This window comes from Coloeus monedula (assembly GCF_965178545.1).
Source record: "Coloeus monedula genome assembly, chromosome: 6".
Classification (NCBI taxonomy): domain Eukaryota; kingdom Metazoa; phylum Chordata; class Aves; order Passeriformes; family Corvidae; genus Coloeus; species Coloeus monedula.
In genome coordinates, this window is record NC_138786.1 from 11,914,869 (window position 1) to 11,941,395 (window position 26,527).

General features: G+C 36.9%; 1 protein-coding gene across 2 annotated transcripts in view; it reads left to right on the forward strand.

Annotated features, from left to right (window-relative positions):
- The window catches only part of SBF2 (SET binding factor 2), a 234,373-nt gene that overhangs the window by 169,409 nt on the left and 38,437 nt on the right, over positions 1-26,527 (forward strand). For both annotated transcript variants that reach the window (XM_082282867.1, XM_082282868.1), the window contains exons 18-25: positions 15,235-15,405; positions 16,276-16,532; positions 17,782-17,954; positions 18,204-18,277; positions 18,649-18,844; positions 19,492-19,619; positions 21,801-21,976; positions 22,902-23,047. In XM_082282867.1, coding sequence (XP_082138993.1) covers positions 15,235-15,405; positions 16,276-16,532; positions 17,782-17,954; positions 18,204-18,277; positions 18,649-18,844; positions 19,492-19,619; positions 21,801-21,976; positions 22,902-23,047 — 1,321 coding nt within the window. The remainder of the gene's footprint in view (positions 1-15,234; positions 15,406-16,275; positions 16,533-17,781; positions 17,955-18,203; positions 18,278-18,648; positions 18,845-19,491; positions 19,620-21,800; positions 21,977-22,901; positions 23,048-26,527) is intronic.

Genomic DNA, 26,527 nt, shown 5'->3' on the forward strand with positions numbered 1-26,527 from the left:
ATGGAAATCATCAAAAAGACTGGTATGGACATTGCTCCAGAATGGCATTTATTGCTGTTGGATCATTATGATTATGAGACGCACCCAGAATTAAATGCAGGCGTATATGATGGGTTACAGAATTATCATTGAATTATATTTAGTCACTAAAATAATAGAAAAGAGTAATTTCTGATGTTACTCTGTAAAAACTATTTATTGCAGTACTACTTTGTTTAATTTGGCATGTTAAACATATACTGGCCAATATAATACAATGGTCACTGTAGTAAAATTGGCCAATAAAGTACTTGGCCAAAAGTACAAGTTTTCAGTCTGTGTAGTTGTTAATTTTGGAGAATATTATGAATCAGTTGTTTTAACTACATATTTGTTTTCAGTTTCTTGTTTTGGTTTCTTTTTGGGAGGGAAAGTGCATAATGTTTGATAGTGGCAAATGTGATAGTAAATACGAAAACACAAATAATGAAAGTTTTGTAAGTAATTCTTTCAGAAGCAGAACTCTTGTAGTATGACTATATTTGTTTCAGTGTCCCAATACAGTACTGTTTTCACCAGTTCTGGGTAGCTCCAGTCCTGCTTTTTAGGATGTACATACCTGAGGAGATAAGTTCAGAATGTGGACTTGCTTGCAATATTAAATAGCCTTTGTTTAATGTGAATGTTGTTATACAACCCAGTTTGGGAAAGAAGTGTTTAGTCGTTGGTAATTGGTACACTGTGATATTGCAAAACAGTAGTTTTTGTGACAGCTTATCTAGACATTAATAATATAGAAACTGAAAAATACAACCTTCCACGTTTCAGATTGTTTATGAGGCATTAATGAGTAGCCATAAGTAAAATGCAGAACGTTTCTTGTTTCAGCTGAATGGAAACCAAGATTTCCGCAACAAAAAGCTGAGAAATAAGTCAGTCATTTTTAGTTCAAATCATACATTCTAATCAATTTCTGGGGTTTTTTTAAACTAGAAATAGATTCTGTCATGTTGTTCTTAGAATAAAAAATGTTGAACTTTACCAGTCATAGAAAACAGAATCATCTGTTGAATGCAAGAGCAATTTTGACAAAGTTAGTTGTGTAGATTTCTTGACTTTTTTATTTAAACTAGTGCTTAACAACATGTAGGGAGCATAAAATGGCGGAGTTTTTTCCTCTTCTAATTATTTGAACTGTAAAAAAGTTTTATTTAAATGGGTTTTATTTCATAGCTGTACATAATACCCCACAACTTCTTTTGGGAAAGAGTGTAGAGAGTATTTTCATTCTCTTATGTAAGGTAGCATGGTGAGATGTTAAATTTTTTGATCCCAGCAAATAGACTTCTCCCGTCTTTAGTTCCAAGTTTATCTTTCTCTGTTCACTCTGTTTTGAGTCCTTGAGTAGCAGAATTGTTGTTTCACATTTGTTGCTGCCACAAATACTTAATTTGAGGGAAGACCTAATGAGCCGTAGAAATTTCCCTCTTCCTTATTTTATTCTTACTACTGCATACATTCTACATTTTGAAGAAACTTCTGTTTTCTTTTATTTTCTGGTTTTTAGTTTTTCTTATAAAAATATCCAACAGAGTCCACATAGCTCTTCACCTTGAGAGGTGCAGGGAGTATTTTAGGGTGTTGTAGCAGTTTTGTTAGATTCCTACCTTGGTAAAGTTTTATCAAGTAGGGGAAAAAAAAAAAGAAGACAGTAAAAAGAGATTTTTAAAAAATCTAGTATCAGGAGTGTTGAAATAAACTTGAAGTTTTGATTTCACCATCAAGCAGAGCAAAAGTCTGGATTGAATGTAGAATACATTTTAGTTGCATTTATACACCTATATTTTTTGGTAGGGGTACCAAGATCTCACACCATTTCTCTCACAGAAAGTTCTCTGAAATCTTTTATTAATAGCCTAGACTATTTAACTCTAAAAATACACTCAGGAAACTGTGAGTCCCTGGATGGAAGAAGCATGATGAGTTTTTTAATGTTCCTGACCTGAATTAAAAATTAAAGTAACCTGACTGTTAACTTGCAAAAGCCAGCTGTTAGTGCATAATAGAAAAAGAATTTTGTTTTTCCCAGATCTAATCCTCAGGTTCAGTGATGGTCCCCTTTGGTATGTCCCATTAGATACAATTCTTTGGCAAAAGTACTTATTTTGGTATAAAACTATTCATACTAAACACAAACTGACATGCTGTTCAGAACATAAGACTATTAGACTAACTTTGCAGTGATTAGTTAAAATTTAGATTAACAGTTTAAGGTTCAGTTTGGAATTTGAGTAAAAAATTACACTTTTTGGAGGATTTTTCAGCCTGTCTACAGGTTTTCAAAATTCTGTCATAGACTAGAGTGAATATGTTCTACCTGGCATGAACCTGTGCTTCAACATGAAGAATTATCTGACCTCTGCCATATGATTGTGTTGATGCTTCCCAGGCATGAAGCAGTGCTTGGCAGAGTGCAGTTGTTTTATTGGTGTTTCTGTCCTCAGAATACCGTGTTTAATGCCAGCAGCATATTAAATCTCCTTTCACCCACCCCTGTGGAGACTGAACAATGTTCGTGGTAGCCAGGAATATACAGGAATTGTGCATGTGGCAGTGACACGGGGTTTCATTTGTGTGTGCATTGGTGTAATTGCACAGGCAGTGCTCCAAATCAAGTTATCAGTGACAAAATTTGTAGTAAATCTAAAAATGTAGTAGACTTTTGCCAGTCTGATGTTTTACCATCTATGTTTGCTGTAGCATTTTGATGGGAAATTGTGGTGGGATTTTGTGTCATGGCATTTCATTGTTAGTGCAATTCCTGTTGCTTCAAATGAAGTAATGAAAAGAAGTTACACAATATCACAGTTCACGTTATGGAAGGACTGTTGTGTACATGAAATGTTAGGTTTCATTTTATTTATCTAAGACAAAGCAGAGCACTAATGAAACAATTACCTGTTCTTCCTAAACAATTTTACTGTATTTTACTGCACATAGCACAGCCACCAAGTGTTTGAGTTGTATAAGTAATGAGAAAGATGTGGTTTTGCTTGAGTTCAGCAGATGAGCTAAGAAACTGAGCAGTAAGACTACAACTTGGAGGTGATGTTGGTAAGATTCTGGAATGGTTATGTCATGCATTAGCCTCGAGGGATTTTTAAATATCTTTGGAAAAACAGCAGAAAATTTGAAGAAAGGAACAAGCTGGCATGATGTAACCCATCTTGTCTTAATGGCTTTGCTTATTTAAAAACTAGTCTAGAGTATTTCTACACAGATCCAATTAAAATTACAAGAAACATCACACTGTGTACAGCATGCTAGGAGCTCTTGGGATGTCTGGTGAAATTTCAGATCTCCCTGAAGTCTGGTGACTGATCTATTGTGAAACTTGATCAGGCAGGATTTGATCGCACTCTAAGTCAGAGCTGATGGGATTAAAGTCATAGACAGGAAGTCAGCACTGGTTGCATATTTGTGGCCTGGAGTAATAATTGAATTTTTCTAGAAAAAATAGTCCCAATGCTTTTTAAAAATTTTAAATATTGGACACAAGCTGTTAGCGAAATGTGACTCATCAGTGACAGTGGACTTTGGTGTGTACTGTTAATGTCACGAAAACAAACAAATTTTTGCTTCTGGGTTAGAAAAAGGTTTTAGTTTACCATTAGTAATACTGCTGGAATTTTGTTTAAAATTGAAACAATATAAATAAAATGTATTTATTCGTGAAGATAAAAGAATTTTTCCATGTTTTCACGGTACGGGTAACCCATGCGTATTTGGTATGTGGTCACTTCTTCAGTGTGTGAAGTGGAAATGTAGTGTTCCTTGGTGCTGTGGAAAAGAGCTCTTGTTCTACGTGTGGGAAGGCAGGACAAGAGGAAAGGGACATATTTTAATCATGTTTTCCTTTTATTAACTCATCAAGGAGGACAATTTGACGATTGCATAACTGGCATTGTCCAACTCACAGGGTTTGGATTCCCTGTTTCATCCTGGGCCCCTGCCAAGGTGGCAGGATGTGGTGAACACCACGCTGCATTTCTGGGAGGCTCAGAGTACAGCCAGGCAGGATCAGTGGCAGGCACCAGTTCCAGCCTGTCCTGGACAACACCACATGGAGCAAAAGCTGGACCCCACTGCTGCCCCAGGCAGAGGCCACTTCTCCATCTGCCCTCTCTTTGCAGCGAAGCTGATGTTTGACACTGATCAGACATTCTTTCTTGCATCCCTCAACCACTGAATGTTAGACAAAGTTACATTCCCCTCTGAACCTGATTGTGCCGGTTGTACTACAATTTTCTACCTCTCAGGGATCTTTTCCAAAATTTTGAAACTCAAACTTTTTGGTTAAACTGCATATAATCATCTTTGTTTCCATACCTTTCTGAGTATATTCTACCACATTGCATAGTCCACAGTAACACACTTGCAAATTTTTTGTTGTTTGGCATTCAGAAGTGTTTGAATAAAGGAAGTGGCATAATAAAAATACGCTATTCTGAGAGTAAAGTTTTCTCTGTGTAGATATTATGAATGGGCTTCCACATTTATGGACAAACATTTCTTTACATTGCAGTATCCAGAGCAGTATTATTTTTCAGAGTCACAGGTGTTTAATTTAAATTTCTGAGTCAGTTGTTTTTAATGGCTTGATGTACGCTTGGAGAGTGCTTATCTCTCTTAGGCAAAAATAACCCAAATGCAGCAAAATGTCTCACAGTTTGGATGTATTACATTCAAATTGACATTTGTCTTTAAGCAAAATGTACTGGAGACTGCTTTATAATTTTTATGTGACTAAATTATGTAATTCTTGGGAGGGACAGAGGGAAAAACTGATTTTTTTATTATTATTGTTTTATTTTAATGCTCTAAGCCACAAAATTTCAAATAAAATTTCAGTTGGATACTGATGCTAATTTTTTTGTAGAGCTTGAAATGGAATGAGAGAAATGAGTCTGCAGTTTTACGGGCTGGGGCTGACTGAAATCCTTACAATATGGCATAATTGGGCTGTTCATCTTCATGGCTGCCCATTTTTCATTTGTAATCCATGTTCCTGTACCTTTACTGAGAACGGAACAGAATTACATAAAATAGGAGACTTTATTCAGTGTTTTTAAAAGAGCAAAATCTGGTGTAAATCATTTAACTTAAAACCTTTGAATATAGCACAGAACATTTATTCAGGTCATCTTAAGAATTATCCTGGCAGCATTTTTGTGATGAAAAGGATTTTAGTCCAGGGGTTTTTTTTTACAATCTTCAAGGTGAATACAAAAATCGTAATTTAAGTAAAAAGTTGAATTAATAATAAAATGTGATACAGAAGTATTTCATGTATTAATACACCAATAGAAATAATTCTAATGTTTTCCATAGTGAGATATATATGCTCTTTCATATGGCATAATGACATGAAAGTAATTTGTTTACTTTCATAGCAGAAATGGATTCAGTAACAGTTATGGCAGATGTTCTATGGAAGAAAGTCTTTATTCCTTGAAATGCCTGAATAAATGACCACTCTGCTCCAGAGTCTGTTCAGTGTAGGAGAGATTCCCAGTTACAAGAATAAGGGCTTTCTCCGAAGATTGCAGGCAGTACTAGAGAAATTCAGAATAGTTTATAATACTTTAATTATTATCATGAACTGCCCTTCCAAGAGAGACCCAATTCAAGGTTAGTTATATAACAGAAGCTTCATAATTTGAAATGTACTCTCTGTTGTGTAGCAGCAGCTACAAAGTCACAGGGAAGTTACCCAATGAAAGGCCAACGTGGAAAATCTGTGATGGTGGGTGAAGAGTTGTTTCCATTTTTATGTCTTTATCAGGCAAATTTTACAGTTAGTATCAGCTGGAATCAGTAGAATATTGGTCCACTTCTGCTGTGGAAAAGTGGGAAAATTTGATACTACCATTGCCTCTGTTACTTTATAACAATATTTTATGTTTATTTTAGAATTTGTGTAAATAGCAGAGAATCGCATAAAGCTATTGGATGATGCAGTTAATTTAGAAAAGCAAAATTAGTGGGGTTTTTTACAATTAATATGAGTTTTGATTCTTCAATTTCTGCACAACTGTGATTGTCCCAAGTAATTCTCATTATCATCAGCATGCTTTTAGACTCCTGGGAGGCTAGGAAGACTTTCTGTAATGTGTTAGCTTTCTACACTGAAATGTTTTCATTCTTGCACCTAGTTAATATACTTCCTTCTAAAACTTTCTGTCCTGCTCTGGTGTGCTCGGGTTAAAATCACTTCTACTTTAAAATTCTCCACTCTTGAATTGCTAGCTTTAATTTAGGAAACTCCCATCGTGAAAGACTTCCTTTATTGTCTTGGCAAGGAGTTTTGTCTGCTTCCATTAATTTTCTTTTTGTATCTCTATCCTGCCAGTTCTGATACTATCTTAGTCTATGGAAATGTTTTTGTGACTAAGTAGTATTAAGTAACATTATTTTTAGTACTAAAATTATTTTTATTTATCCGTTCTCAGGATGCTAATCCCTTTAATATAGAAATACATTAAGTTGCCTGCTTAAAAAGGACATGGCTCTGTCATGTAATAGAAAATATGGAAGAAGCTGAAGCACAGAAGAATATTTACAACATTATCTAGTGTGTATATGAGCATTATTTGCATTCCTGGAAAATCCAGGAGCCTTAATTGTGGACAGAACTGTTGGTGTTGCTTTTGTACAAAAGAACAGAAAAATGAAGATGCTTACCCTCAAGAGCTTACAATATGTATTTGAAATAAGTAATAATATCTGAACCCAGGCAGTTTGAGGCATTGGAAGGAAGCTGTGGAGTCATCATTATTGTGCATGATTCATGACAGTCATTGTTATTCATAATACTCATCATTACTGTTGGTGATTGTGTCCACCAGAAGGTTAATTAGTGCTGAAGTTTTTATGGACATGACCTAAAAGCAGTTTTATTGACTTTTGAGAGAGGATAATGTTTTTACTTGGCAGGTGCTTATGAATGTAAGTGGGGTCATGGAAGAGCATTTTTAAGGCAATGGTCAAAGTTCTGTCAATATTTCCAAGAGCTTCTCCAGTCAAAAGTTTTTATTACATCCATTAAAAGTTCTTTTCATACAAATATTATAGTTCAGTAAATTATTTTTGTAAAAGCAAACATACTTTTCAAGTTAAAACAGGAATCTGAGGATTCTTGTTAGCTGTGATCGAGTGGTTTTGCAGTATCCTTTGCAAACACAGGCACCAAAATGTCATCTCTGATCCTTAAGATTTTAACTTGTGCACTTTGGTTCTGAATGGATACATAATACATGCCAGTAGAATATATTTTATGTCTTTGCAGTAGAGAATATCTGACTTCCAAAACTATTTTTAGGTGGTGGAAAAGGAAATTAGGAAAGTATAATACAACAGGTTAGCATATTAGTAGGAGAGACTAACTAGAGAATGTTTTTAAATACCTTTACAAGGAATTTAGGAAATTAATTACTGTGGTAACTTAGCTCTGTTGAAGAAGCTGGCTTTCCCAGAATGATAACATCATGGGAAACATGGAAGAGAACTTGGCAATCTGTAGTTCCTGTCCTTACTGGTTTGTGGGAGGAAGTACTTGGTCAGGAAGCAGAAAAAGGAAATTCCCCCCAATTAAAATAAGATGTAAAGATAAAATTTTGTAGTAAATTTCTGTAACTGAGGAACTGACCCAGTATCTTCTAGAATAAGGAGAAAGTTTTCTGTTTCATTTCCACTAGTACTGGATCACATCATTTGTAACTGATTTCACTTGAGCTTGTTTTCTAGAAATGATACCTAACGCTGGTTTAACATTTTAATTTGGTTGTAGCCCATCTTTTTACATTGTTACTTCTAGGGGGGATTACAGTGTTACAGAAATTCTGATTCACTTAGAATTTTCACCATGAAAGAATTTCTGGTGGTTTAATTAAAAGTCTCCTAAAGCTTCTGACCTTAAAGCGAAGGAATGTAAATGAAGTAACTCAGTCTCCCATGCATTTTCCATATGTGCAAGTTCCACTTTGCCTCCTCATCACTATGTCCTTATCCCAGTAGAATGGAACTTTCTGCATGAAAACACAATTTCCTTCATTGAGTTCTGTTTCATTGTAGCATTATTATCCGTCATGGTTTGAGCAGCATTTTTTTATGTTTCCACGGGAGGGCAAATGCTTACAGATGGTAAGGAAGAGAAATTGCTGATATATTTGTATGTATTGCCTGCTTCTGTGTGAATGTCTGTTGACATCCTTGATATCTCATCAATTTTAACTGAGTGTGACCAAAGAACTGAGGCGTCACAAATGTTTTTCTTCCTTACACATCCAAGTGATTTAAGCCCATAATTGAAGTTTCTATCTCCTACTCTTGTTTTCACCCATATCCGTGCATTTTTTCCATTTGCTGCTTCTATACCCTTCATGACAGTACCTGCAGTTGGAATTCTTGGTGGGATGCTCTTCTTGGCTTCCTCTGATTCATCACAGCCCTTTCAGTTTGGGAATGCCACATCAGCTCGTTGTCATGAGTTCATAACACTGTGCCAGTTAGAATTCACAGGGCAGGTATGTGGCTCTCCTCTTCCTCGTGCACTGCACGTGCCAAAACTGCATCTTACCGTGTGGCAGAACTGTATCCTTACAGTATCCTGCTCTGTAAGGCCCTTCCATTCAGCACCTCCACAATCACTTTCTTTGTTGATCAGACTGGATATTGTTTAATCTGTCAAATGGCCTGGTTCAGAGTGCAACAAGTTCAGTTTTCTTGTCCTTACTTTCAGAATTCTTCATAATAAATGCAGTTTCCGATTTTGCCCATCCTCTTTCTTTCACCTGAACCACGTAGTATATGTGTAATTTGTATTGCCAAGATGAGTTCTACTACTCTTAAAATTTTATGAATTTGCAATTCATATTCTGTATTGTAGCCATACATCTTTCAGATTTGCTCATCCTGCTCTTGAGGGTACTTGAGGACTATTGTTTTAATAGTTTCTTCAGATGAGGAAATGCTGTATATTGAGAGAACTTCACAAGGATTTTGACTACTGGAGACAGAGAAAGCTGCCATAGAAGAAGAAAAATAGTAATTAAAGAACTACTAGATTGAAGTGACAGAAGAACTTAAAAGTAGTTACTTTATTACCCCTTGGGGGTTACTTAGTTGCTCTATTTAGCTAGGCTTTAAGTGACGGATCAGGTCATCAATAATTCTAAGAACCAGTATTTGACTACAGATAAAAGCCATAAACTTGTGACATTTACAGGGTTTATTTGTCTCTGAGCACAGACCTGAGTAACAACTTTGTTGCTGTGGGTTATTTTTGTGGGTAGAGCCAGTGCCACCATTCCAATGCACTCACAGGTGCACACTCACTGCTGAACCACCTGATCTAAAGGGATTCAGTGACTTTGTAGGAGACTTTCAAAATAACCACGTCAAAGTTAGAAAAACTCTTCAGATGGATTCAACACCTCAACTGAGAATTTGTGAAATCTGTATCTTAACTAATTGATTTAACCCACCAAAACCTTATTGTGCTGTATAGAGGGAGAAAAATCAAACTGTTTCTCATCCACTTCTTGGAGTTTAACCTTATTTAGGACTGCGAAGTCCTGGTATGAAAATGTCTTCTCTCTTTTTTTGTGGGATCTGAACATACTTCGTTTTAGATGATTTTAGTTTCCTTTCTTTCTTTGTATAACAGAACTATTTAAATCTCTTTTTATCTCTTTGGAGAAAGAAGTGTGTTGTTATGTGTATTATTTAATGTTACAGGGAACTTTGTATTAGCAAATATCTATCTTGATACATCTTGGTAGAAATCTGAGGTATTCTTTATGGCTTTAAGTAATGTCTAGTAAATTACACACGATCTTCAGGAATCTAGGATTAGAGACCATGAGTAATTAGATGTTTAAGTGACTTTTGCCAGAAAATGTATACAGTAAATAAAGTTCCATCCAGAATTACATCCCATTTTTGCAAAATTCTAGAATTCTATTGCCCTCTGCTGGTTTAGTGTACCTGTCTGTGATTTGGTAGCACTGAATTATGAGTGAATTGACCTTCTTTTTATTTTCATAGTGAAATAATAGTAGATAAACAGTGTAATGGACCACTTTACTACTCATTTTATTTTAAAATTGAAGTCAATCTTGAGTCTGGTTTGATGGCTTTCTGAAGGCAAGGAGAGGTGGCAGATTGTTTTCTTTTTTTGTTGGCGAGATATTTAGATTGGAGACAAAGCTCAATTTAGTATTTCACATTTTTTCTCTAGAGCAGTAAAATAGAAATTTACAGAAGCTTTGCAGTTCTTCCTTCATGCTTTTATGACCTTTCCCCACATTTGTGTGCACAGTACATGTGGGCGTAATTTTATACTTTAGACCAAATAGGAAAACCATTCATTGAATGGAATTTTTTGACTTATGTTGTCCATGCAGCACACAGACTTGGAAACATATACATGCACAATTACCCTTGTGCGTGTAATGACTTTAAAGAGAAAGAGGGTAGATTTAAAACAGGTAATAGGAATAAATTGTTTATTGTAGGGGTGATGAGACAAGAGAAGGTTACCCAGAGAAGCTGTGGATGCCCCAGGTGTTCAAGGCCAGGTTGGATGGGGCTCTGAACAGCCTGGTCTAGTGGAAGGTGTCCCTTCCCATGGCAGGGGTGTTGAAGCTGGATGATCTTCAAGGTGCCTCCCAACTCAGGCCATTCAGTGATTCTGTGATGTGTTATCTGCAAGTAGTACATAGCTAAGGCTCAGTCCTGCTGGTCAGACAATGAGGGTTGATGCTGGGGGACAACTTTGAAGTCTTTTTGGATTTACCAGGATCTGTGTGGGCATAGCATAGATGTGATTGCAGGACTGGCTTGTAGGACATGTTCACCTGCAGAATTTAGTTTGCATCACTTGGGCAGGGGCAGCTGTTGCCTGCAGTAAGTGGTACCTACTCATGATGTGCAGTCGGTGGTGGCTGACTGGATGTTTATCTGAGCAGCTCAGAGACAGGGAGTAGCTCTTTAAACTAGCAATGCCACTGTGTCCTGATGATCTAAGCCTGCACTGCAGATTTCAGGGATAACTGTATCCAATACAGGAGAGGAAGAGCTTTGGCATGCAAAGGTGCTGTAGTAGCTTCCTCACAGGGGCCAGAGGGAGAACCCACGGCCAGTGATTCCTCGAGGAGATGAGGAGGAAGCTACTCTTCGCATTCAGCAACACCCTCCTTCTCACTTGTTTTTCATTTTCTCACCAAATATATCCAAACCAGTAACTCAGGCTGTCACTTGGAGACAGAAATACACTTTTATTTCTGAAGTAAACTGGATTTCTCTAAAAAATAGAACACTGTTGAGTTTGCCCCTTCACTTCCTTAACTGAGAGACATGTAGCAAAATCCTGTGAGAAAAGAGCAGTCGTAGGAATATTCATATTCTGGTTTTTATTCTTTTTGTTTTGGAAATCATTTTCCAACTTTACAATCAACAGCTGGATCCTTTGCTTTGCTGTAATGAATTTGCTTCCTTCTTTTAAGCTTTTGTGGTGTAAAGGCTAGTAACTGCTGAGTGATCAACACAACACATGCTTTTCTTTATCAGAAACAAGCAATCTAGATAATATAATGTTATAGAGAAGCTCTTTGAGGACCTGCACCTCACAGCAAGTTTGGGAGTCTTGGAACTGGTGCACATTTCTTACTGAGCTGCAAGTATCATTTTCACAATCAGAACTATCCAGTGTTGGGAAAAATTCTGGGCAGGTGTTATCCAGTACCCCTCAAGGTGGAAATAATGGAAAGACAATTCTTGAATTCAAGAAGTTGCCTGTGTAGTCATACAAAGCAAGTCCCAAGCCTACCTTGTGTTTTCACAAACTGTAGTATGTAGTTAATTATTCTGAGAGGGGTAGGGTCTGTTTCATAGGGGATTTGGGAGGGGAGTGTTCAGGGGTTTTTAAGTTTCGTTAATCAATTTAAAGGACTCAGTGTCCTTTGCAGCAATTAACTGATGTTCTCTTGGTTGTTACGATTTACACCTCAATGCTCTTTTTGTCACACTGACAGCTTTGGAATAAGGACTTAATGAGTTCAGAACTATTTTTATTATGTTCTTCAGGGGTCTCTTTTAAGCTATCAGTCTCTAAATCCTCCCTTATACGTAGGAAATTCTTTTGCTGCCTCCTGTGTTCATTCTGTCTGGCAGGAGTGAGTTATTGGGACAGAGGGAAAGAGCACAAATATCAGTGTAGTTTAGCTGCCCTGTGGAGAGCTAGGTGAAGATATGTTTTTTGCATGTAGTATTGCTTGATGTAAAAACCACAAAACTACTGTTGTCCTTAAATTGGAGAAATTCTGAGCAAATTCTTTTGAATGTAGCATTAAACATTGGGGCCCTTTTGATGTGTTAGATGAGTTTCCATTCTAGGGAAATGGGCTGACTAAGCACTCTCAGGGTAGAGAATATAGACACTGCAAACTTCATGGAATGCTTATATTTGTACCAAGAGTATTTTTAGTCCGTGGATTTAGACTGCATAGGAACAACAGTGTGCTTCTTGAGGTTGGTATTCTTGCCTTTTTTACAAACAAACTAACCCAAACAAGCAGAGAATCCAAATAACTGGCAGAGCCAGGAACTGCAAGTCCTGATTTTAATTCTGTGCTCTGGCCACTATGAGGTTTTGCCATTTGTTTTAACACATGCAGGTGATGAGAAGGATAATGTTTATGATCACTAAGCTTTTTTGATGTGTTTTGTTTCATGCCTTTGTAAATAAACCTTTTTTATTTGGTCTAGGAATTGTTGTCAGTGTTGATTTATGTTGTTGTATTTGAACATAAATCTCCAATGTTTAAAAATTATGTTTTGTACATGGCTGTTCATGCCAAATTATGGGCACAGGAAAAGCATCTAAAAGCCCCTCAGCTTTCCTGTCATGTTTGATTCCATGTGAAAATCATGTATCTCGTTTTTATTTCTTTAGACACAGGGTTAGGAGCTTAAACTTCCTTTTGAGTCTGTGTCAAAGATCACCCCCTTTTTACCCAGTTTACACAATTACCTGATTTGGGTTGAGGCATCAAAGGCAATGGAAGAGGTTGATAGTCAATTCACTCATCATGTGGCATTTGCTGCACAAATTGACATGAGTTAACCCTACTGACTAGCTAGGCTTGAAAAGACTTTTTGTTTCCTTTTTCCTTTTGTTTTTCCTTTCCCCTTTTTCTTTCCCCGTTCTTGGCGTTCCTACTCCCTCTTTGCAGATCTGTTGTGACTGGGAATTCAGTGCCAGTGGGAAAAAAAAGTTAATCCAAGTAAAAGTCATGATATGGCTTTAGCACTGATCTTTGCTTTTGAGATATGTTGTCCATATTTTTATGCCATGATTTATTCATCATCCCTATTCCTCTGTAGCAGGGGTTTTGTGCATCTGGGGTTTGACGTAGGTCAATGATTGGGCCAGATCAGTTTGTGGGCCCTGTGGTGTATCTTTTGTGTGATTAGGTGTTTTCAAGGGATGTCCAGCAGTCCCTACAAAGATCAGTAGGACACTCTTTGTGCTGTCCTGTTCTGTGATTTAACAGCTGCATCAGGGGTGGGAGATTATCATTTCCTGTGATCTGCCATAAACTGCACCACAGCTGAAACTTGGGTGTCTGTTAAAACAAGCAGCTATCTGCCCTCTCAGTCTGTATGGAGTAAACAAAGTCACATTTAACATTATTTGAACAGATGTAGATTTCTTAATAGGTTACCAAAAATTTTTGATGAAATTCTGCATGAGCAAATCAAAATCATACTGCTCACTTTTAGATGGCTAAGCACAAAAAGGCACTTCAATTGGGTACATTTTATTAGCATGCCACATACCATTTCCTCAGATACAGAATTTTCAAGGACCTTTGATAGGGAATAAGTACATGACACATGATCAGGACTCTCAGTTCATGCTGTACTTGGAAGAGCATAGTGAGGAAAACACAGTTTGAAGAATTGCAAAACTAGAAATCTGTAAACCAGACTTCAAAAATTTTGGTTGTAATTTCCTACCCTTCCATTTGAATGCCCAAGTGCCAGCTAGGGAAGTATTATAAGTACTGGCTGTTCTGTACAAGTCTACAATTACAAATATTGAGTGGTATTCATGCTCTCCAGGAAAGTGATTTAGAACACAATCACAAAAATAAAATCTAAATTCTAGATATAATGTGTGTTTCAGGTATGGGTAGTATTGTGAGTGATAGTCATTAAATGAGGCACCCAGTAATGTACTTTATTATTTCGTTCTGCTGCAGAAATAATCCTGAGCACATATTTAGATTACCTGCTTCTTTGCTACATGCAGTATACAACACAGTTTTTTTAAAAAAAGTGGCCTTCTTTTATCAAAAAGTAAGAACATGATAAAGGATTTAATTCTTCATAATTCAGGTCATTGAAATAAATTTCCTTTCTTTGTATGTGGTTATCAAGAATATTAAACAACTCCCTGGGAGACTTGTGCAACCTAAATAAATAGATATACTTGAAAAAAATGGTTCATTCATAATGACTAATGCTGTAACAATTCTGGGTTTGTTTGAGACTTTACAGTGATCCAGACCCTTGTGACTTCAAAGAAATACCCAAATTAGCACTCTTTCAGGAACTGAATTTGGGTCATACAGTTCAGTAAATAACTCTGAAGATAACAATTTGTCTAATCTTCTGCTGTTGCAACAAATGTAGTTTATTGGAAGGACTCAGTTGACACTTAGTATTACTTTAAGTTTCATTACTGAGGTTCTCACTTCTAAATAAAATGAAAAGTAATTTGCGTCTGTTTGAATTTCTGTGTTGTACAGCTAGGTTATTAAAAATACTGTGGTTTGTTGGCAAGGAAGATGTTTTATATGACAAATGTGTTCTGTACTATTATCACAAAATTCTTATCTTGATTCTCATTTTTCTACTCTAAATCAAGAAAACCATCCCTTGCACTGGCATTAGACTTGTATACAGCCTCCCTGTATGTTAATTTCTTGAATGGTAAAAAAATGGAGATAATTTCTCTTTCCCATGTTGCAGTACTAAAGTTGATACATTTCATATTTCAGACTGTACAACTAATCATATTTATACATATATATATGTGTGTGTGTGTGTCAGTTCTGAAGTCATAGCCTTTAAAAGAAATTGTATAATAGGACTGATTTGTTGACTCTGCACATTTTTTGCTTTCAGAAATTAGCACCTGGAGTTAGTCAGTTTGCTTACACCTGTGTACAAGACCATCCTATCTGGACTAACCAACAGTTTTGGGAAACAACCTTCTATAGCAACGTGCAGAATCAAGTTCGTTCCCTCTACCTTACAGCCAAAGATGACAACCATGCAGTACAGTTAAAACAAAAGGTAGGAAAATATAATAAATATTAAAGCAGTATTTTTATTCACATTTTAATGTCTTCTAAGTTACAGAAAGTTATGAGTTTTTTCAATTTTACGTATTTTTCTTACATTTTTTCCCATATTACACAGTATTCAATAACATGAGAAATAATAGAAATTTACATTTATCTACAATGCATTATAACTTAATGTTAGCTCAACTTAGTGTGGAAAAAGCATTTGCAAGACACCTAGTCATTCATTAGTTTAGCATCAGGCTTTAGGTCACTAATGTCAGCTGCCAGATTTCTTTATTCTACTTTGACTGTGAGCCATCTACCTAGTTTGCTTCAAGCTAATGCTAGAATTGGACTCCAACATATAAAAACATGAATATTTCAGCTGGTCTGGAACTATTTATATAAAAGCTTCCCTCACCTGAACATCCTAGGAATTTGGAGAATATTGCCAGGGTCGAGCCATGAGCTGCATGTTATTTCTCAATCTGATTTATGCTTTTTCTTATGTGAGCTAAGTGGATAAGCTGAGGAGAGCAGCTATGTTAAAAGCAGTAAACCACTCTGAAGAAACATGGAAGATTGAATGGCATAAAAAAGATCTTAAAAGAAATGATATTATTTAGATCTGCCTTTGTTGTGCTGCTGGTGCATTTCAGTAAACTGCTCTCAAAGCTCAGTTCCCATAATCATAACTTTCCTTAAACCCTATTGAGAGTAGTTATTTGCTCATTCTTTTTTAAATGAATATGTAAGTTAAATAACTGAAGAAGTTTATTTATCAATTTAATAAAGAAAGTTTTGGCTAAGCATTGGTTTTTAAGTTCTAGCTTTTTAATTTTCTATGTCTGTATATTTCTTCCGCTGTGTCTTCTAGGAGAAAACTCCTGCAGACCAGGATAAGACAGCAATGGACCTGGCTGCTGAACAGCTGAGGTTATGGCCAACTCTTAATAAACAGACACAGCAGGAGCTAGTCCAGAATGAGGAAAGCACAGTTTTCAGCCAGGCCATTCATTTTGCCAACCTCATGGTCTACCTGCTGGTACCACTGGATACAAGTAAGAACAAGCTGCTGAGAACATCAGCCACTGGGGACTGGGAGAGTGGAAGCAACAGCATTGTCACAAACAGGTGGGTGTCCGAGTCTGGTGCTCACCCGTCAGGATGGGCCATGGCTTGCAAAATGGCTTTACTCTAAATACCAGATTATTTCAGTATCTTCACTTCCTTTCCAGTTCAGTAGTTAAGGAGAGCAGAAGTCTAACATGATTCCTCTCAAATAACAGAACTTTGTCTGGAGTGATTTACCTGCATTTAAAGGAGCATTTTGTTGTCCCATTAAGAATCTTTACTCTAGTAATGGAGATGTTGAAGACAAACGTGGTTTGGTGAGAAAGAAAACAGCAGCCCCAAACCCAGTCTGTTAATTTTTATTTAACTTGAAAAAAACGGTGTATGGACCTAAAATCAAGAAAGCATTTGTATAGCATCTATAAAATCAGCATTTCTGTGCAACAGCTGTAAGGAAGAAAAGGCACTGAGTTCACAAAAAGCAGGAGGGCTAAACCACAATGGCAAAGGTTAAATTACTAAGGAAGCAGTAGGAGTATAACACCAGTTACATTCATTCCCTAGCATGCAAATCCAGGACATTTCATAACAAGCCTTCCTCCCTCTTTGTTTATTGTCTTCATTATCACCTCTCTGTACAAATTCCCACTTGATAAAAATTATAGAACACTATGTGAGAACACTGACATCAAGTAAAAGACAGGCTATCAGGATGAAACTCCCCATGGAGTTACTAATTTCTGCTGACTAAACACCTCTAATCTCAGGCATTAGGACGTGCTCCGTAGACTGGTAGTGGTGTATGTTGCAATCTATGAATTTGGCCCCTAGGATTATTATGAGAGGCATTTTTAGACATTCAAAGTACATCTCCCACTGACTTGCTTGCTTATCTAATGCACAAAAAATTTTTCTTATGATCTTTTTAGCTTTTGATCGGTTTGTTCTGCAACCGAAATACACGTTTAATGTAACTTTCTCTAAATAACTGGATATTTGTTTATCACGGGTTGCAAATACTTTACTTGACTTTATGAAGAGAAGACATAGAACTCACTTCTAAAAAGCTGTTTTTTCTCTTGTGGCCCTATCTGTGCTGGACTCATGGAGAGAAAATTGTCCTATGTCATCATTCATGAAGTTTTAGCAGTGCAAATACAATATAATTGTGGTACCACCATATGCTTTTAGCAAGGTTTGCAAATTTTAATGAGAAAAAACCCCACAGCTTGTCTGTCTATCCAGGTATCATATGTGCATCACCAGCTGAATTGTTCACACTTGTTCCTGCTTTTATTTCTGCCTTTAGCATTGCAGGCAGCGTTGCAGAGAGTTATGACACCGAGAGTGGGTTTGAGGACTCAGAGAACAATGATGTTGCAAATGCAGTCGTGCGCTTCATCACCAGATTTATTGACAAGGTTTGCACGGAAAGTGGGGTCACACAGGATCACATCAAGGGTCTGCACTGCATGATACCAGGTAGGAATTGTCACAAAAAGGTGCTTTGTAGTCTTTCTTTTTTCTTTTCCTAATTAAACAAGTGCACTTTATAATTTTAGTTACTTTCATCTAAGTTAGAATGTTAGATTTCTTTTCCAGACTGCAATTGCTGTTGGAGCTCAGATAATTATTTCTATGAGAATGTCAGAATTATCAGAGTTTTAATTACAGGGCAGCTTTCTCTTTCACACTGTGTGAGACTTCATTTATGGTATTACTGCTTTCCAGGCATTGTAGCAATGCACATAGAGACTCTGGAGGCTGTCCATCGTGAGAGTAGGAGGCTTCCACCAATACAGAAGGCAAGTGTTATGAAACATATTTGTATTCTTTACAAGTATTAGAATCATCAAATTTTTTCCTCTCGTAATGTTATGAGGAAACATCAAAACATGAAAAGAAAATTTCCACCAGTGATAAATAAAGTGCTTGGCTTTGGTCTCATGAAATATGAACTTATGAAACTAGTAGAGCCAGACTTCTGATCATAAACAAGCTGTTGCATGCCCACTGCTTTCTGAGACCCATTTCTCTTCTCTGAGTCCAAACTCCATCTCCCTTCTTTGGACTCAGTGTCATAACAATTTTGTTTTGAAGCTTTTAAAACCAAATATTATTACTAGCCTGAGGTATAACACTTATTTACATTTACACTTCCATTTATTTGCATCAGCCCAAAATTCTACGGCCAACTTTACTGCCAGGAGAAGAATTTGTTTGTGAAGGTCTCCGTGTGCTACTGGATCCTGATGGCAGAGAGGAAGCCACAGGAGGACTGCTTGGAGGTCCTCATATCCTCCCTGCTGAAGGAGCTTTGTTCCTTACCACTTACAGAATTATATTTAAAGGCACTCCTCATGATCAGCTGGGTAAGAAATCCAAATAGTGAGAACTGTGGTCCTTCAGATAGGCAGTATTTTGAGCTTCAACCCATTCAAACATCAACATCATAGAACAGTTTTTTTCAGACACTGGAAACAACTGAAAGGAAAAATTTTCATGAGTTGGTATTCTACCTAAAATTACTGCTTGTAAATTCAGTATTTTCTTAATACGTCGGCTCTTCTGAATGATGAATTTTCATGATTTAACATGTGCCATTACTAAGCAGATTGTCATTCAGAAGTATAAATTTGTTGTGGAAAGTTCATGGTCATATGTAAATATATAGATAGGTAGATAAATTCTGTTTATGAGTTATATATTGCATTATGAAATCTGAATAAACTGGAAATTGTTTCTTACCCTCTACCGACCTAGATTTTTGGGGGTGCTTTTCCATTACGTAGAAAGACTCAGATGGAAGGAGAATATTTTTCTAATAATCACAGCTGAAATAAAACAGACATTCAGATTCCAAATTTACCAACTTTTCAGGTATCTTGCCTGAAATGAATCCTGTACCAATGTGTTCACGTTGCTTTGTACTTACTCATTCTTGTCTATTCCAATAGCAGTGTGAGCAGAGCAGACCTGATTCTGTGATCTAACGTGTGTCTGTGTGTTGTATCCTCAGTTGGGGAGCAGACCGTGATCCGGAGCTTTCCTATCGCCTCTGTTACCAAGGAGAAGAAGATCAGTATCCAGAACCAGCTGCAGCAGAGTATGCAGGAAGGGCTGCAGATCAGTTCAGCCACCTTTCAGGTAAAAGGAAGTTTTGTGAAAATTTATGTGGCTACAGTCAGCTCAAAATATTTACAAGCAGCACTTTGCCCTGGTATTTGTGAAGAGTCCAGTTTTCTGCCCTGTAAGGTCAATAGACAGCGCAGAACTCATAGAAACCCTGGCATTTCTTGGCCCACTTGATATTTACAGAGGGTTGCTATTTTCACACTGGATTTCTTTCACTGCTTTCCGCACCTATTTTGGATCCAGCAAAGGGCTGGTTTGGGTCCAGAATCCCTTCATGTAGGTAGAGGCCTAAGCAGGCTAGTGGGAACCTACTTTCTCTTTCCTCCAGCTACATGGAATCAATATGGAAAAGCTTTAAGTATTGCATTCTTCTCAAGGTTTGTCACTTTACCAGCATTCTGTTAAAATCCAGGGCAGAAAGTCATAGTACGTTGCACATGGAAGCTGCACTTCAGGAATCTTCAGGGTAGAACCAATGAGCCTCTATATGACAGGCACATATCCTGGAATTTTCTCTAGGATTCCCATCAGTGTGTTCAATAGAAATATGTATTGCAGGGCAATTGACAGAGATGGACTTGTGAAAATTAGGAATCCTGAAGTCTTCCCTGAATTTTCCTTCTTGGTTTTGATCTTAACTATGGTCAAACCCTAAGAGATTGAAAGTTCCAAGCAAGGAATTTTATATCAAGGACTGAAAGCAGACTGCAGTGCTTAAGATATGAAATACTTTGCTGGGCTGACTGGCTGCAGAAGCATATTTTCATTGAGAACAATAACTAATATTTGAAAACATTGAAAATTTCCTTACAATAATGGACATTATTTAGCTAATCATCCTTCAGTATCCTATTCAAGAGCACAAAATTAGGAATGCAAGTGAGTAAAACAAGCAAAAAAGAAGTTGTTCTTGCAGACTTTTGAGAGAACTTTTATTTTCCAGAAATCTTTTTACCAGAATACTTATCATGCTTCAAGGATGTGATAAATACGGACACAGCTCAGTGTTTTCAGAGCTGGATTCGGGTCAAACATCATCTTTGCTTTTGTTTAGCATAGTTTTATATTAGGTTATGAGAACAAAAACAATCAGCAAACAGTTTATTCCCTGTCCCCTATGTAACAGCCAGGGTTCAATACAGTATGAAATAGCCCCTCCCCTTTGTTTATTAATTATGATTTTCAGATGGGTCTGTGTGCAGTTATGCTGTTTCATGTCTTTAAAACTTCGGATCAGTGTAACCCCGAAAGATTGAAGAGCTCCTTTCAAGGAGGTCCTAGAACAACAGAGTCATTAGTCATGTGGAAAGTATTTACAAAACAAGTGAAATTGGAAAAGCAAGGATGAAATTCACCTCTTAGATGGCAAGCAAAGGAATTTAAAAGGTGCCTAGGTATGCGCTCAGAAACAGAGCTCTGGGATATTTCTTTGTTTGCTTTCTCCACATTCTTAGAGTTCTTTTGGGCCTTTTTATGGATTCCGTATTTTCTGTCTCTTACTTGTTTTCCCGAATTGTTGACTTCCTTTCAGCTGAGGCGATTGGATGGGATTTTTTTTTTCCCCCCGGAACCTTTCAAGAAAGCATTTTTAGTCTAGTGGATGGATCAGTGTTGAATAGCACAAGGTTATTTCCTTTTTAAGGAGCAGATTTCACTATCACGTTTTTGTTATTAGCAGTTTTCTGTACTTTGCAAGGTGAGGTCAAAATTGGAATGTCTAAGTAATAGAAATATAATGGTTGTGACATATGAATGCTGAAATTGCTGGCTTGGCCAGAGTCTTTGAAGTGCATTACCAACCTCAGTTCCCAGTATAGGGGCAGAGCTGGCAGTCTGTTTCCCAGCTAAGCTGTCCCATGTGACCAGAATTTGAGCTGTTGTAGATGTCTTAGTGCCAGCACTCTGACTTGGATTGACCAAAATATTTTGTATTTGATCTTACGAGAATTCCAGATGCTTCCTAGTGAAGATACCTTAGTATTAGGGCATAAATTTAAAATAGGAAATGAAAAATTACTAAAATATTTAATAGGCCTCAAAATAAATAAGGTGTATGTACATACATTTGTATTTTCTGATGAGCGCAGTACTGAGAAAATATTGGAATTCTCCTAATATATTTTAGAATCTTTCAATTTCTGAAGTTCTCAGATTTTTTTTCAGTTTCTAATGTGTCATGTCTTTAATACACAGTTAATTAAAGTAGCATTTGATGAAGAAGTAAGTCCCGAAGTGGTGGAAATATTTAAGAAACAGTTGATGAAGTTCCGCTATCCTCAGTCTATCTTCAGCACTTTTGCCTTTGCAGCTGGGCAGACAGCACCACAGATAATTCTACCAAAACAGAAAGAAAAGAACACTTCATTCCGGTACAGTCTTTCCTCTTTTTTTTTCTTACTGATGTTCTTGTCTTGGATTAGCCAAATACATTAAACAGTCTGAAAGCTCTGCACAAGGGCAGATCATTCAAGCAGTTTTCAGGAATGTCAAAATAAGTGATTGCTATTGTGCATCTCTTTGTATTTCCTGAGTAAGAGATAGATTAGTAGGATACAGATGTTTATTTGGGATAGGAGTTGTATTATTTGAATAAATTTCTGGCTGCAGTAGATTTGAACAAGCACCTTATTAGATTTTGAAACACACAAAATAGAAGCAGCATCTTGAGCTGTGCAACCTATGCCAACATGGGGAACAAGATTAATTGTGCATTACTTTATCATTAGTAGCCTACCCACTTACAGCCTGGTGTGGATTAGGATTAATTTTACCCTGTGCATTTGCCCTGCTGGTTTTTAATTTAGAGCTTGAGCTTTGGGTCCTCTTTTGAGTTTTGTGTTACACATTAATTTTTACTGGACCAGCTGCATCATTAGTCTATTCCAGAGTGGTAGCTCCTGTGATTCTCTGCTGATTATTGCATTGTTGACACAGGAGAGTAGAATCCCAAGATAGTCGTGAAATCCTAAAACTTAAAGGTAATTTCTGTATTTCCTGCCTTTACTTCGACAACTTTTTAGATTTATCACATTACTAGCAAAATAAAAAAACCTGAAGAAAGGTGATATCTGCTTATTCATTACCAACAGACAAAAAAGACACAAATGTATCGCAAAGTAATACAATTTTTGTTTAAAAATTAATATAAGTTATTTTTCTGACATTTATAATTGTTTTTATTAAGTGAAAAATTATTTAATCCATTTTATTTATGTTGGTCGTAGAAATCTGTAAATGCTATTAGGCAGAATCGCAGGAATCTTTCTAAATACTTTCATTGTTTTGGATTTTTAGCACCTTCTCCAAAAGCATTGTGAAGGGAGCAAAACGTGCTGGGAAGATGACAATTGGGCGCCAGTATTTATTGAAGAAGAAGACAGGCACAATAGTGGAGGAAAGAGGGAATCGCCCTGGCTGGAATGAAGATGATGATATCTCTGGTAAGAGTGTGACTTTTTTTTCCCATGTTGGTTAATAAGTCTATCCTATTATGCTTCCATTCTGGTGTATTGAATGAGAAATGCCTTCAACAAGAAATTGGAGGGTCTTCCTAGACAGGAAAGAGAAGGGTTTCAAATCTGTACTTTTAGTGAGTGTTTTCTTTTGCAATGACGAGGCAGAGGAGGAAGCTGACTTAATTCAGTGGTACAGCAAAGTACTAGATTATTTTTTAATTATCAAACTATTTAGATATGATATCTTTTAGATCATTTTTACCTCATGCTAGTGGAGATGAAACAGCACAGAAGCATGCTGCAGCTTTCATTTATCTCTAGACATCTGACATCTGCAATTAGTCTGTGATGAGAAGGCAGTAACTGGTGAGGTGCAAGAATGAGCAAATGGGAGACTTCTGTGGATGCGGAACTGACAAAAGATGCCTGAAAGCAGCAGAACTCTTTACTGCTGAAAATACCACTTCCCAAATTTTTGGTTGAGGTGATTTTGGAGTAGAAGGTAGAAAGGGGTTTGGGCACTTTGTGCAGTTTGTGTGATGGTGTGGAGCTTGACTTTCCCCAGAAAGCCTCTTTTCCTCCCATAGGCTGCTGTGTGTATATCCTTATCTGGACCACTGCTAATTTATAATAAACCACTAGAGGGAACCAGATTCTCCTGTACATAGACAGGTGTTGTTTTGTCATACCATTCTCTAAAATAAACATAGGCATCTCAGATAATGAAGAGTGTTTTCAGACATTGATAATTTCTTCCAAACATCAAACAAGCTGAATTTTCCTGTTGAATATTTGGTCACTGAGCAAGGCAACTTATGTGACTTATGAGCAGATGCATGAAAGTTGTCTAAAGGAAGACTGAAGCCTCTGTTCTCTTTGAAATGGAAGAAAGCTATTTCAGGCAAGCTAAAAAATACTGTTTGTCTTTTTTCATTCTAGACAAAGTGATGAGAAATAGGCAAAAATAAAGGTTTGGAAAATACAGAATATCTTTAGAGTGTGTTCTTCAGCGTGAAAAATTACATTCTTAATTGAATTTCCAGCATCTTCCTGAAGTGCTGAGTTAGCATGTGTTCTGATGTTCATGTTCTTTGGGTCAGAAGCAATTCTGCAGGCTGTACCTGGGTGATTTTGGGGTGATTTTGTGTCCTTCACCCAGAGACACCAAGCACAGTCGTACCTGTGAGACTTGTATTCTCTTCATATTCTCTTGATGATGATGTTTTAAGAGTTTTTCCATTGCTGGTATACAAAACAACTGAATTCTTCCATGAACACAGGTGCTATAGAAGATTAGTGATAGTCACTTTTTTCCTTCCCTGAAAAAAAAAAAAAAAAAAAAAAAAAAAAATCCTAACTTGTGAGTCTTCAGGCTTGCTGCTTTCCAGGTGTCTTGGCTGGGAACACGTTAAGGTGACCAGAGGCTGAGTTTGTTTTATTCTCATGCAGCACTGGCACATCAGGGGCAGTGAGCTGTCAACAGCAGTGACTCTGCTTCAGACAGAGCGCAGAGAGCCACAGGGATTAATCCCTGCAATTCCTTTTATATTGACTGCTGTGGCTGTGGCTTTGGCTTTGTTTTTGCCTTGTTTGCAAGTCTCAAAAACTGATGTATAGGAAACTATGCAGCTCCACCAACAATGAACTATCTACAGCAGGTGATGCACTGTCTTAAGAAAGAAATGTTAAAGATAGGGCTGGAAGGAACTTCAAGAAATCAAGTAGTCCACCTCTCTGCCCCAAGGCAAGATCAACGTACTTCATCTGTTCCTCAGGCGTTTGCCTAACTTCTTCTTAAAAGCTTTCAAAGGTGAAGGTTCCACAACTCTAGGCAGCTCATACTAATACTTTAACCATCCTTAATGCTGGAGAAAACTATTAACTTTCTGAGATTCAGGACTAAACATCATCATCAATTTAAACCATTCACTTTTACTCTGCCACTATATACATCTAGAAGAGAGGATTCCCCTCATTCTGATTGCAATGCATAATATATTTATGGTCTGTTGTAATATTTCTCTGTTATTTTCTGGATGTTAAATATCTGCAGTTCTTTCAGTTCTTTGTTTATTAGTCTTGACAGACTTCTGATCATCTTCATTGCTCTTTTCTCAGACTTCTTTAGCTGGCCCACATATAACTTGTAAGGTGATTACCAAAACTGGGCACAGTACTGTAGGTATTAGCTGTTACCAATGAACACCTAATCACCCTCAAATTCCTCCTCATCTCTTTGTTTTCAGAGTTTAGAATCTCTCAATCATTAGTAAACTCTTTTTCTTATAGTGGTCATATTGGTATGTTCAACAAAACAAGAAACTGTGAAACCTTCTTTTGCAAATAGTCATATCTCAAGAACAGCAAAACAGAGGGATTATTCCTTGTTTTCTCAAAATCAAATGAATCATGTTAATCTTGAGACAGCAAAGTATCTTCATCTCCCTCTTCAGGTTAAGGACATGGATAGGAGCTCTCATCTCTAGCTGTTTATGCACAGGAGAATGGTTTTGCAAAGTCTGATCACCAATATACCTGCTTTCATGGGAGAAAAATCCATTTAGAAAAAAATATTTCACAAAATGCACCTTCATCTTAACTGAGCCAGTTATAGCTTTCCATTCAAAACTGTTAAATACCAAATTCTTGTACGACCCAAAAAAATTATTTTCAAAACACAAATTAATTTCCCATTAGTGCACTTTATACTTAAGATGTTGTGTGACTTCTTTCTTTCTTGTTGTGTGATTCTTAGGATAAAAGAGGAAAAAGAGGAGAGATTTAGAGTGTTCAGCTTTATTATTTAGATCAAATAGAGAATTTTTTTTTCTTTAGCTGAAAGGGCAAAGAAAATTATTCATTTAGCTTTTGTACTAAGATGCACAGAAAAAAAATCATAGAGGTACTTCTCCTGTGAATTCTGAATGTTGTGTACTGCCAGAAGAGTTTTAATTATATCATAATTCTTATTTTTATAAATACTTTGGAATTCCAGTTTTGTGAAGTCCTGCTTTAAGTTTAAATCCTTTTATTCTTTTCAGTGCCTCATTCATAAAGGAATACTTCTCATATGCCCATATTTCAATGCTTGAGGTGGTAGCAAGTAACTGATACATGCTGTGAGCAGTAAATCTGCTCTCAGAAGTATTTGGAAATGGTTGAAAGTGTCACTTAGGGGCAGGTGGCAGATTTTGTACAAAGACCTTGCTTGACTTGAATTTCAGAGTAGTTTGAACTTGTGGCAGGTTTTTATCTCTCATGGCTGAAGTTCTTTCTGCTTTGGAAAGGGCAGCTGATATGCACGACTGAAGAAAGCTGCTGTCTGACCTTGAGACATTCAGAACCCAGCAGTCATCTGTTGTGAAATTACCACACTGAAACATTTTGTAGGCTGAACCAAGCCTTAAAGACATTGTTACCTCTTCTGAAGATAGTTTAAAAAAAAAATAATCATGCTGTTGATTT